General features: G+C 38.8%; 3 protein-coding genes across 4 annotated transcripts; all 3 read right to left on the reverse strand.

Annotated features, from left to right (window-relative positions):
- Positions 1–2,171: 2,171 nt before the first annotated feature.
- Positions 2,172–5,122, reverse strand: LOC104802189 (nicotinamide adenine dinucleotide transporter 1, chloroplastic). 2 transcript variants are annotated; one of them, XM_010525668.2, is made up of 9 exons: positions 4,712–5,122; positions 4,451–4,546; positions 4,226–4,332; positions 3,964–4,012; positions 3,684–3,793; positions 3,186–3,280; positions 2,993–3,081; positions 2,811–2,905; positions 2,172–2,604 (listed from the first exon to the last, which is right to left on the reverse strand). In XM_010525668.2, the coding sequence occupies exons 1-9, from the start codon at positions 4,779–4,781 to the stop codon at positions 2,389–2,391; spliced, it is 927 nt and encodes a 308-aa protein (XP_010523970.1). In that variant the 5' UTR covers positions 4,782–5,122; the 3' UTR covers positions 2,172–2,388. The 2 variants fall into 2 exon arrangements, with proteins under 2 accessions (XP_010523970.1, XP_019056790.1); XM_019201245.1 differs by lacking the exon at positions 4,451–4,546.
- A 1,846-nt stretch (positions 5,123–6,968) lies between these two features.
- Positions 6,969–8,886, reverse strand: LOC104802190 (probable galacturonosyltransferase-like 7). The gene has a single exon (XM_010525669.2). It carries the CDS (start codon positions 8,386–8,388, stop codon positions 7,306–7,308), a length of 1,083 nt encoding a protein of 360 aa, XP_010523971.1. The 5' UTR covers positions 8,389–8,886; the 3' UTR covers positions 6,969–7,305.
- Positions 8,887–11,537: 2,651 nt separating this feature from the next.
- LOC104802191 lies at positions 11,538–12,214 on the reverse strand. Its single transcript, XM_010525670.1, has one exon. The coding sequence runs from the start codon at positions 12,108–12,110 to the stop codon at positions 11,727–11,729; it is 384 nt and encodes a 127-aa protein (XP_010523972.1). The 5' UTR covers positions 12,111–12,214; the 3' UTR covers positions 11,538–11,726.
- Between the last annotated feature and the right edge of the window lie 1,610 nt (positions 12,215–13,824).

The following is a 13,824-nucleotide window of genomic DNA, read 5'->3' on the forward strand; positions in this document are numbered from 1 at the left end:
TGTCGACGACCAAGTGGGTTACTTATCAGAAAAATAATAATAATAATAATAAGTGGGTTAGCTTCAACGTTCAAAAATTTCAAATTCTTGGCTCGGGGACCGAACCTAGCTCGGGCGGGAGATCCTGGCCCCACGCAGAGCGTCTCTGACGGGACCCACGTCGCACGGCGCTGATTTCCATGACAGGCTGTCACCGGAGTTCTCATGACGGACGAACAATGGTAGGCCACGTATCGTTCTAGGTCTACGTGTCGCTCGTTAAGATTCTAAATAACACCGTACACCTGCAACGTTTTGTAGGCCACTCGCCCACTAAGGCGCGTGTCTACACCCAACCACCCAACCCAAGAATAGTATTAAAATATGATTTATATTTCAAAATTGAAAGTTTTGAATTCAAAATTCAATTCAGACATACAGTAGATGGATATTAAAATTATTTAATTTGCAAGCAATTATTTAATGTAAGCGAACAAGAATTGGCCGTATAAATATCCATGAGTACAAAGATATAAAATATCCGAATTTACAACTAAAGACAACTTTTGAGATATGAAAATAAGCAAGAGAAGGAACATAGCATGTGAGTTTAAATCATACTTTCAAGACTGTTTGATGTTCCAATTCCTTTCTTTAGTTTGGTGGATCAAAGCATCTTTTGCTTCCCATTAATCCATTTTCTTCCATTTGTGATTTAGTTATATTTTTTGTTATCTCAATCTTATATTTAATTTTAGTCTATAATATGATATCACGTAATAACTTTTTTTTCACTTTTCATTTGAAATATATCATAAAATTTTAAGTTAAAAAAAAAGAAATAAATTCGTTAACTAATTAATGTAACTACGAGTGTTTAGAAGTGTTCTTTTCAATATAATCCGTTTTAAGTTCAGTGCACTTAATAAAAGCATGATTACGAAGATAATGAAGTCATTAATGACCCATGTTTTCGTGATTTAAGACGGTGTATTAAGTTGGATTATTGACCTTGATCACGACCTGTGAAATGATTACGTATGTTAATTCAAACATTGTTATTATTATTATTATTACCCTTTCCTTTTTGAAATTAATTATATTTCTATGGAAAGGGGTGATGCGTTTCTTGTCGTTTTATATTACTCCATTTAAATAAAAATAAATAAATAAATATTACATTCACATGTAAGCCGAACCCACAGCTGCTAACATCATCATTATCATTCTTTTTGAGAATCACAAATATTGGATCACATGCTCCCATCTACACCTCAAAGGTTTGTACTTCCATTACATATGTTTCCTTTTCGGGAATATTTTTTTCTAAAATTTTTTGTATTGATTTTACGTAATTTGGTTATGTAATTGCCGCCTTAATCATATAAGAAAGCAGTATATGTGCGGAAGAGTTGCAAATATTATTTGAGCGGAGGAAGCTGCAATATTTTTTTTTTTATAAAGATGAATAATATAATCACCCGTCATTTAAGATGAATGGTTATTTTTATTGTGTTGAATGAGATCCAATTTTTCATATATTTGAAGATGTAGAATCATCAACACAAGCACTAAAAACTATATTATTCAACTTTGTGTGTGTGTGTATATATATAGAGAGAGAGAGAGAGGCGTGTGTGAAAATACATAGGTGTACGTATATATGTGTCAAGTATGCATATATACAAACGGGTAAAGGGTTTACATCATACGTGGATGGAATACAAAGCAATAAAGAGGGAGAGAATCCCATGTTGTTGATAGAAATTGGAAAAGGAAGAGAGAAAAAAAACTCAACTCATCATTTTTAATTACTAGTCGATTTTGTTTGTGGCTCGTTCCTTCACCAATACACTTCCGTTCGGATCCAAGGCTTCAATATCACGGAATACGGGCTTTTTATTAGAGGCCGGTCTTTTTCAGATTCAGACAAAACACATACAAACTCAGCATATGCCTACGTAGAAAATCTAAGATATTTTCAGAGAGAGAGAGGGATGGTCCCCTTGAGAAGGAGATCTCTGCAATGCTTTTAGTAACATGAATGAGGTCCAGCTGTTGGGGCGATCATGGCGAAGGAGAAAGAACAGCGTGCCCTCAAAAGAAAAAGAAGATGGAAAGATCACATAATCACTGTATCATGCAATGCAACACTGCATTCTCTGCTCTGTAATGTCTACAAAGCCAACCACTAAACCCAACTTCACCATCTCATCAACCACAATCATAACATTCAACAGGATTTTCTATGCCTTTTTCTTACATGAATATGTGGTTTTTCAGATTGAGCCATCAGATATTTTCCAGACCCGGAAAGGAAAAAGAGGTTCAGGAGGTCCTACCGTCTTTAATCAGACCAATGAATGAGAATGATCTAAATGGTTTGCAGCGTGTGATGAGATGAGGGGGTCAGAGTGGTAAATGGGTGAAGAGGAAGTGGCGAATCATCTCAAAGCTCGTGAATGTGATTACTGCAGCCGGTGTGGTTCTTAGAAGGTTGGTGGCACATCCTCTGTAGAAACCCTTTATCCCTTCCTTCTCCAACACCTTCTTAATGCAGTCCCTTACACCCAAGTATCGTTTTTCGCTGCGGTGGCCTTGCTCTTGAAGCCTTGCCCTCACAACCTGCTCCATTTCAAGTGCATACAGATGTCATCCCAATGTGTTGTAACTCAAATCCCCAAGCTTATAGTCTGAAACACAGATAGACACGTATCCATTTCTCGAGTGTTCTCAAAAATGAGCATCTTTGTTTTTCATTTAAACCTATCGAAATGGAAGGGGGAACCGAAGAATGTTTAGGAAATGGAATTGGTTACTTGGCTAAGTACCTCATGTGGGTAGGTTAATGTGGAAGCAAATATCTTTGCAATGGATGAGGCAACTGCTACATCTTGAGCGCTAAGATTATCCTTCGTTCTATCACCTGCCAAAACCAGATTTTAGTGATAATCCCAAGTATTTTCACCTCTTTCTTGCTTCATTAAAGTTTCAAGGATATTTCTATGGAGACCTTTCTTAGCCAAGTAGATTTTGATCTTCTCATATGTGGGGAACTGAATGGCTACATGACTGATTCCAGCCAAGGCAGGGACAAGACCACTGTTGCTCACACAAAAGAGAAGAAAGACATTAACAAAGCCACTACACGATTCACAGAAAATAAGTTACCACCATGATAATGATATAACACAATTTAAACAAACCTGTACAAGCCACGGATTCCCTCCTCGTGAGCTATTCTCCTCAAGGCAGACAGCGTACTTCTGTATGGTACCACAGCCGTTCTCATTCCCTGAGACTGTGAAAAAGGGCAGAGCTAGTAGTATTAAAAAAAAATACAGGGTAAGGATGTTCTCCGAACATGGCATGATAATTTACGAAAATAAACATGCTGCAAGGAAAAGTTGCTCTTTCATCCACAACGCTGCACAAAAGGCTGATCGATTCTACCATTATACGACCACGAATTTGTGTCTCGGTTAAGAACAAAATGGTTGGTCCATGTCTGTATTGTTTTTGTCTGAATCTTGATATAAAAACCTCAATCAAACAAGGGTACAATCGAATTGACAATTTGACACAAAAGTCAGGGCAATTCCCAAAGACTTGCACTAAAACAATTTGTTACCATTTACATTGCAAGCTTGATTCACGTGTCGCACATATCAAGCAAGAATAAGAGTGCAGCTGGAAGAGCAGACCTGAAACCTAGTCTTCACAACCCAAAGAGGATTGGTGGCAATTGTAGTTGCAGCTCCGGCACCAGAGGCAGCTATCATGTTAGCACCGACACTAAGTTTCCGATCCTCATCTACATATGTAGAAGCAGCAATGATAAACATGATAGCTAGCATCAAAATGTAAACTTGAATTGAAAAACGAGAAGTAAAAAACCATAAGATTTACTTCCGCATCAAAATTAAAACTGAAGCAAAACAGTTATTTATGCCCTAAGAAGACAGGTTGAGCTCATGGAGTGACCATTTGAACAGAGGAAGCTCTTGAGCTGGCCGTACATAGTAAAATAAATCTGTCGACATAGTACAAGCAAGCAATTAAAGCCAATTCAGCTAAAACGATCGACGTCCTCTCAAGAACGAAAGCACCGCGCTAGAACATGAACACGCTAAGGCATGCGATTCTTTGGGAATCCAACAATCCAGGATCAGAGATATTTTCGGCGTGCTTGGTAAACAAGGCGACAGAAAACAGTAAATCTAGAGCAAGAAGAAGCATAACATACAGCCCAATTTGGAAGAAGCGCCATCACTGTAGGTGAAAGCCCGCGGTACAAGCCACGCATCCCTTCTCTCTTAAAGATTTGCTCCAAACTACGAACAATAAGACTACCTGACCAAAAGACAATACACCCGCCATCCTAATATAAGAAAAATGCCAAAAAGATCCATAACAACAGAACAAGTTTCCAGATTGAGCTGGCATTCCTATTATGGGTGAAAAAACCAACCTTTGGTGCTTCCATCACCAAGCTTTGGCAGCCCATGAACCTGAAACCTCGTCTTTATAACATCCAATGGACACACAAACGTAGCCGCAATTACCCCTGAATCGAATTTTGATAAAGTATCACCAAATCATGCATAATTCCATTTTAAATGGACAAAAACGATTGAGTTGTTTTGTCGAACTATGATAAGTTCTGCAACCAACCACAAATTTTCCTGCTAAACAAACAGAATCAACGAGAATGAAGAGAATAAAGGCATACCAGCGGCGGCACCGGCGCCGGCATTGCAGAGGAGACCCCTGGGACTAGGGCCATGGGAATAACTGGACATCCCTGCGATCTGAACGGAGAAGAGCCTGAAAACGCGCGAAGGCTTTAATCGACGAGGATGAAAATGTGGTTTCCTCTCGAGAGTGAGATCTCGCGGCGAACCAGCGTCGCATTGCCGAGAAGGATCCCGCAACAACTTGCGCAATTTGGTGACGGCCGAGTCGTCGTGATACTGCCCGCCCCTTCGATAAATGAGTCAACCCGGCGAGTTAGGGTTTATTTCTAAACTCTCAGGATAACGATAGAGGTCAGTACGAGAAGATCGATGGGATCGAAGAGAACAGAACAACCGCCATGTTTTTCAGGGGACGATGTTTTGAAAGAGAGGGAGTATGAGAATTAAAATTTTCCCATTCCTTTATTGATTTGAATTTTTTTTCCCGATGCTCTAATTTTTTTTAGTAAATATTAAAATTAAAACTTAATAGCCTTGGTCCCGTCGCGTTAACTTGAACTATAAATCCCTTTTTTATAATTTTAAGTACAAACTCTTAATATCCAATTTACTCCCTTTCGGATACTTAGGTGGGCCTTTAATATGGGCTTTTATATAAGTACAGATGGGCTTGAATCTGAGCAAGGCCTCCTTTACCTATATATATATATATATATATATATATATATTACTCCATTATAAAAAAACGAAAGAAAAAATGCATAAACGCCATCTATTTTTATGTGGATAAGTCAAGGCAAAGCAACAAAGAAAAGAAAGGAAATAATAAATGTCTATCCGTTACAATGAATCAAAATGGGCCATCCGGCACCGAAAAGTACACAAAGAAGGCAAGAGAGGAGCTTGGTGACTTGATCAACAATATATATATATCCATCGCCGTCGGTGTAAAATCAAATTGAAATTTGTGGGAATTTAATTATAAGAGATAAATAATGTTATGATGGAAAGCCATACTTTTAAATTACCCAACCCTTCTGTCGGTCCAAGCATCAGTTGCAATGTCCCATTCATTTCATTACCAAAACCTTAATTTATAAATCTCTACCAACCCCACACCACTATTTTTCTGTGTCGTGTAATAATTATATGAACAATTTAGGACAGCCATTGTAACCTAATAAAACCATAGTCTCAAATTTGAATGCTGACCCATTAATGTATGATGAGTTCATTTCGATGTGAATTTATTTTTATATCAATAAGAGCCAACCCTGGGAATGATAATTTGGGCGTGGGTGATGGTGATGGTGCCAGTGTTATTATTGAGTTACGGAAGTGGTGGTGGGAGCACATGGAACCAGCTGATTCCACCGGAGGGTTACATCAAGTGGCCACGTGGGCTGCCAGGGGAACCCGGGCGAAGGGCCCACCACCAAAAAGAGAAATTAAAAAAAAATAGGGAATTGTTTCGCTTTGTACACTTACCAAGCAACACATCACACATGCCACCTCTACCAAAAGGGCAAAAAAAAAGGCACGTCAACAATCAAATCGCCAAAAAAAAAAATATTACCCTATTTTCCGTGATCGACCTATTAATCTATTATAATCAATGTTTCCGTAACAAATACGCAAATAAAGAGAGATTTATAGAGAGCTGGAATATACCATAGTTTCTTTTTTTTTTGGGGGGGGGGGGGACGAATAAAGGCATTACCACTCAAATGAATACAGATTCGTCAAATTCCAAATCAATCAACCAAAGAAACGTATAAACAAAACCCACGATGCGATATAACAAATGTGATTCAAGTAAAAAAGAAAAAAAGAGGGTATTTTTATTTTATTAGTTTACAAGAGCAACGGAAGGAAGACAGAGACATAATGTGTCAATGAGTGAGTGAGAGTGAGTCTTTCTCTCTAATCAAATGGGAAAACTAATTCCGAGAGAAACCGACCGACACATTCCCACCTTACATTGGCTCTTTGTTTCTTTTGCTACGGCCATTTCATGAATCTTTTCAATTCTTCTCTTCTTTTTCGTTGGTAAATGAAATGAACACCTCTTTACCGCATCCAACGTTTAATAACATGAACCGAGCTCGCAAGATTGGCAAACCAGAGAGCGAGGGAGGCTACGATCACGGTCACTCGGCGGCTTCGAGAATCTCCATAGAGAGATTCATGTTTTGATTCCCAAACCCACAAAATGGTTACAGAACAGAAGACGCAATGTCTCCTCTATGAGAGGATATCCCAAATCGATGCTAATAAGCTAAGGAAAGAAAAAAAAAAAAAGAGTAATGGGAGATGTTTATTGAATTGAACACCTGTGGTATACAATCTGTACAACGAAACTGAATATACCTCTGGTTTTACTCTTTTTTATTTTCATGCACAGAAGAACAATCGAATAGAATACAGAGGAAGAGGGTGGGGAAATAATCGATGAAGAACAAATCCCAGATCGGAAACTCGGAGAGAAAACCCCCCAAACGAGAAGAACCGGCAAAGAAAGAATAATGGAGTAAGCCGTAAAAGATAACTTAAGAGCAAAATAGTTCTGAGACGAGAGAATTTACCAGCTGACTAATCCGCCGCAGTGACCGAACGCGATGAAGATGACTCAGCGCGACTGTCCATACAAGTCGTACGGTGCCCAGAGGGTATCGAGTGGACACGGCCGTTTCGAATCCAGCCTGAACCACGGCTTTCCACTGCCCGACCAATGGAGTAAGCTCACCGGACCGGGATGCAAGTCCCGACAGCTTCCCCTCACGTTGTCCCCGCCCAGTCCATGCTGGTTCCACCTGTGCTCGATCGGCGATACTTCTCCGGCGAAAACCAGCAGAAACGGCGGCAGAGACCCAAGCTCGTAGATCCGGTCGATCTTCTGTATCTCCATCCACTTCTCAATCAGCTTCGTGTATCCCACGCGCCTCCATTTGTCCAGATCCATCACCATCACCCCCGTGTTGAAGTAGCACGGTCTTCTTCCACTGAACGCGCCGGAAAACTGCTCGTCCGACCAGAAAGCCGATGTGAAATACTTGGTGAAGTTCGCATGGCAGTATTCGGGCGCTCCGATCGTTTTCGAACCCAACCGCGTCCTCCACAGCTTGGCTATATCATCGACGACGATAAGATCGGAATCCAAGTAGATCACTCGGTGCACGCAAGGTTCCAAGAGGTCGGCCAAGTAATTCCTAGCGTAATTCAGCGGTTGCTCGAGCGCTTGCCTCACCGACGTTGAGATCAATCTCCGAACAATCTCAGGGTCGAAATAGTAAACCTTAAACTTCAATTTGGGGAAAGTGGAACGAACCAGGGATTCGAGATCGGTCTCCGATACAAGGAAATGGAAGAAGACGCTCTCGGGGCACGCCGAGTGTTGGAGAATGGAATGAACGGCGGCAACGGAACCGCGGAGGTACTCGGCGTCGAGAGTGATGGCGACGTGAACCAAAGAGGGATTACAGACGCCGGAATCGCCGTCGGCGGCGGCGCAATCGGCCGCATTGCGGAACGTTGGGGCCTTCCTGAAGGAGTATCGGTGCGGCGGGAGGTTGGACGCCGGAAAGCGGAGGTAGGCGTCGAGGTGGGAGGATCTGATGGCTTCGGCGGGAGGAAACGACTGGAGCGACGGCGAGAGAACGACCACAACCATGGCGGCGGAGAAGAAGCCAGAGAAACGCATGATCCAGGGCATCCTGGGACCTCTCCGCTTCTTCCTGCTGGATTTGAAATCGAACCAGCGATCAACGGCGATGGAGGCGAGGTACGAACGGGGGGAAATCTAGGGTTCTTCTGAGGTCCGCCAGAATTGAAATTCGCCGCACAGAAATTAAGGCAACGAAGCTAAAATGAGAATTTAAAATTTTATTCCCTGGGGGAATCAAAAGCCGTGGGATCGAAGCGACCTCCCCTCAGGAAGAAGAAGAAAAATGGAAAAAGGGAAGAAGAGGGCGCACGTTAGGAGGTGCGCTGCTACGGTGCGACACCTTACCCTCCTCTCTCTGTCTCCTCCCCTTCTTCTCTCTATTTTAGCCCCGGTTCCCCTGACGACGACGGAGAGAAACGGAGATGGAGGAGAGAGAGACAGGGGAATGCGGCACGGAGTGATTGAAAGAGGAGAAGAGGAGAGGGAATTTTCCTTCATTTTCTCGTTAGCCAAACAGACCTGTTATAGTTATTACTTGGCTAATAATGGAAAATTATATTCCCTGGACTGCCTAATTAAATTTTATACACATATTATCAAAACTTATATTCATGTATATGGAAACAAATCATCGCAAGTTCGTCGTCCTTTGATTCTGCACGGCCATTTTACTTTCAAAGTGTATATTTCCATTTATATTTAATAATTATTCTTTCATATATATCCACAAACATTTTGTTTTCGTTCCCTTTTTAAAGAAAAAATAAATTCAATAGTATATGCTATACACTGTCCGGATTTATTTAATGGGGGGTTTTTCTCAATTTCTAGTATATTCATTTATTTCAACATTTTAAGAATATTTTGATTTGGATAATGGGATTATTGGTCTGATTATCTGGATCCCGTATGCGTCACACGCTCTCGTAATTTGGATTTTCTACTGTTCAGTGGTTAACGAGTCATTTCACTTACCGAATGCCACCGGTTACTTTTTTGACCACCGACCAGATTAAACTGAACCGGTTTACTTCTTTCTGCATGGATTAGTTGTTCAATTAGCAAATAATTAGTTAATCGTTTATAAATTTAACTTAATGTTCCGATTACTAATTTTATGTGTAATCTCCATTTAATCTATGATTTTAATCGGACTAACATAATCAACATAGAAGCACTCTATGTTGTATTGGGTTTGTTGTCTGGTTAAAAAGTTAATGAAGAGTTGTTTTGTCCAATTATAAAAAATGGCAAATACCATTTTATTTGTTTATTTTGATATGGATATAGTAGGGGTGAACAAAAAAATCCGAATTTCGGATACCCGATCCGACTACGGGTCGGATACTCGAATTTTTGAATATTCGAAAGAACGAGATACGAGATCGGATATTAATATTAGAATACCCGAATTTTCGAGTTTGGATTCGGGTAATTGATATTATCTCACGGGTATCCGCGGATATCGGGATAATAAAAAATTACTCTTTAAATTTTAGATTTTTTATTAGTTTTGTATTATTTTATTTGATATTAATGATTATATAGATATTATTGGATATATTTATGATGTATTTTTTAAAAATAATTTTATTTTGGACATAAAATATAATTTAAATTGATTTTGAATGATTTTGAATATGTATATATAAATATATTTTAAAAAAAATAATTGAAAATAATTATAAATATTCGGGTTCGGATATCCGTGGATATCCAATAATTATTTCACGGATTTTTTAGTTTGGATATCCGATTTCACGGATATGGATTCGGATAATAAAATAAATAATGAGACATTCGGATTCAGATTTGGATATCTTTAAATTTCTAGATACTCTCAAATTTTTTGGTATCTGATTCGTGTCCACCCTTACCATACAAGATGTTTTCGGACCAAATGAAACCCATGAACCGTTGGAACTCTCGTGAAATCTGTTTTTTTTTTAAAATGCTTTTGATGAGACAAAGACGCTTATACACTTATAGAGGAAATTATAGTTTAAATTGATTTTTCTATAATCTATTATTTGTTATTGTCGTCGTCATCACACGCCTCGTGTTTTCCAACAGCTGTGCACTTGTATTTTTCTAGACGTGGAACCTTCAATAGTTGCTCATACTTTTTTTTTGTCTAATAGATAAAACTATTATAAAATAGAAAAAAAATAATTGATATCACAGCGTTACAGTTGAAGTGTCAAATTTTAAGAAATAGAGAACAATAAATTATAGGAAAATAACTTCAAAGATGGTTATGCAAGTAATTTCTTCATATTGGTCAACAAGGACAACCACATATATAATCTCAATAGTTTATATTCTCATCTCGAGGGAGATGGCTCGTAATTTCGTATGTGTTATTTGAGCCTTGATTTATGTTATTTTTACACACATATATATATATATATAGATATATATAGATTAAATAATGTTAAGATTCTAATCATAGCCTTTTATATAAAATATATTTACCGGGCATTTTAAATTCCAATTAAGCATCACGAAGGGAACATGTACGTAGTTTTGTTGATGGCGAAGGGATTTCATGTCAATGGTATATTAGTACTCCTCAAAATCATAACAGATATATTTTTGGTTGTGAATATTAATTTATTTTTTTTTGCGGTTAAACATAATATTTTCCATATAATAACTATATGTAATAGATTCAGATGTGTGGGCAGCGGAGAAAAAAATGTTTGGGATGGATCCGTAGTGGACCGCACCATTAAACTCCATGTGATCGATCAACGTTCGGCTACATGCAGAAAGGTAAAGGCCCATACGGAATGAGGCCCGCTATTTGAATTTCAGCCCATAACACAGCCCTCTTAAAAGATTTTTGCCTTTTATACCCTCGCGGTGTGTGTCTACAATACACCGGTTTACACCCAATCGAAGTACACTTCCATCTACTTTACCATATCTATTTTCCAATTGGGGGCATTAATTTTTCTATTTTAATACACGCAAATTACAGTTTAACTTTATTTCAGTTATATAATTATCATACATATATACGTGTAGTGTACTGCTTTACCTACCAAGAATGCGAACTTATAAATTAGTTGACGATTAACGAGACGAAGGTAATAATTGATGCTGAAAGTTTTTATTATTCAGGAGATGTCAGCGATGACGCTCACGTGATGTCAGCGATGCATGAATGAAGCATTCATTTCTGTGCGTTATAATATTTAAAATTCGTCATTGTATAAAACCTTATAACGTAAGATAAGAATTTCAAAGCACAAAAAATTGTCGGACCAATCCCTGGAACACAAAACAAACATTATCATATTTAACTTAATGTTCAACTGGGCCCCGCCTTATTAAAATTCTAAATCGAATCCACAATAACCGGTAACAGTTTCGCTCACGGGCTAGGCAAGAACGGAGGCAAGTTTGGGTGCGTCGTGGTGCACCGAATTCCCCTGCACCATCAAAATCGACTTGTAAACCCCCACCAGTACCTTCTCGTCGTACTCTTTGAGAACCGGACCCGACTCGGCCCCGAATCCGACGTGGCCGGATGCTCCGACGACCCGAGAGTTTGCAAGCCGAAGCATCATGTTGACGTATGCGTCTCGGAGCCAGACAAGAATCCTCTTAGGCGACGCCCTCTTTAATATTCTCAGCTTCGGGATTATCTTTACCCTCCACACTCTCTTCATCCTCTTACGGGTCGGATTCGGGTCCAACTCGGCCCGTTTACCCGACGTCCCATCCAGTCTCTGGTATCCTCTCCGCCTCCCCCAGTACGCCATCGCTCTCTATACGTATACGTGCAGATGTGTGGGCGTATTTATACGCAATGTATTTCTGGGCGAGATAGAGAGATGAATGGAGGGTTTTATAGCGGGGATGGGAGGCACGTGATTACGTACTACGTAATGGACACGCATCTATATACATATATATGAATGCGATTACTCGATTTAACAAAGGTTATGTTAATCATATGATTATAATATCATATAAGAAAAATCGCTCTCCCCCTCTCCTTACCATGTAATTTGTCAATGTGTTCACTTTTACGTTGCAACATTAAAAATTACGTATAAAAGCTATATCCGGATCCATATATTTCTGTAGAAATGGTCATGCCCATTTAAATAAAATTGTGAAATGTTCTATATTAAAATTAAGTTTGTCCCTAAAAACTATCATTACAGGTAATAAAATTGTTTGGATCCATTACTCGTAGGATGTGTTGATTTTGTTCGACTAAGAAGCTATTCACCACCTTTTTTATTATTACATATTTATATTTACGAAGTAGATCTTGTAATAATATATATGTGTCAGTCGTTTTCTATTGCTAAATGTAACCAAACTTGACACGTACATGTCTACATACATAGAGTAGAAACTCCCAAATGAACACGTTGTAATAAGGTCTATTTTTGTGAAGTATTATAGTATCAGATCAAGTATATTTTTTTCTGGAAACCCCCAGGTGTTGGCAGGAGCACGTCTTACATATTGAGAGGTTGGAAGTTCGACTCCAGCCGTTCACCTGTCGCTTGTCAGTTACGGCTGATTTACCTATTATATATGTGTTGCATGCTCATGCGTGTGAGCTTTGGTTTATTTGCATTCCGCAGACCCAAAGAGCCACCGCTGTGACCCCTTGGTCAGCGAGCCAATGGCTGCGCCACATGCTGCGTCACAGGCCACCGCTGTGACCGGAAAAAAAGTATATTTTTTCCTTGTAAAATATTTGACTAAAATAAGCGAGGGTGACCAGATTTGAATCCATTGTCGATCTTCCGTATCGACAAAATCCCATATTCCACTCCACATCTCACGTGGAAGTACATACATGCATACGATACATACATATATGATACATATATACATACATGCATGCAGTATATGCCCTGATATTGATGTGGGCTTATTGGACTGGAAACAATTTGTAGCCTGGTTTGTTTGGAGTGGCCCATAGTTTTATAGGCCTATGAAAAGTTCGGAGCCAGAATCCAAATGGCCCTACATTTTTAGAAGTTGGGCTAATCTTATTTTATCATTTCCCGCGCCAATTGTACTATTATCTTTTTTTCCCTCAAAATAAAATGCCTATATTTGCTGGAAATATTATTTTATTTATTTATTTACTAATAAGTAGGGGTGTCAAACGAGCCAGCTCGGATCATTTTGGGCTCGGATCATTTGACTCGGATCGTTTTGGGCTCAGCTCGTTAGGCTCGTTTTCTAACGAGCCAGAAAAACTTCGGCTCAGATCGCTCGCCAATTTTCCGATCTGAACGAGCCGGCTCATTGAGCCAATGATATATAATATTTTTTATTTATATTTATTTTAAATATAATTATAAATTTAAATAAATACATAAAAATTTATTAAAACACCAATATCATTTAATATTTTCAATTATCATCATCATAATAATTAGTATATTTATAATATCATATAAATAATATGAAAAAAATTAATATAAAATTATATTAGAGTTTTTT

Source organism: Tarenaya hassleriana, unplaced genomic scaffold, assembly GCF_000463585.1.
Source record: "Tarenaya hassleriana unplaced genomic scaffold, ASM46358v1 Cleome8, whole genome shotgun sequence".
Classification (NCBI taxonomy): Eukaryota; Viridiplantae; Streptophyta; class Magnoliopsida; order Brassicales; family Cleomaceae; genus Tarenaya; species Tarenaya hassleriana.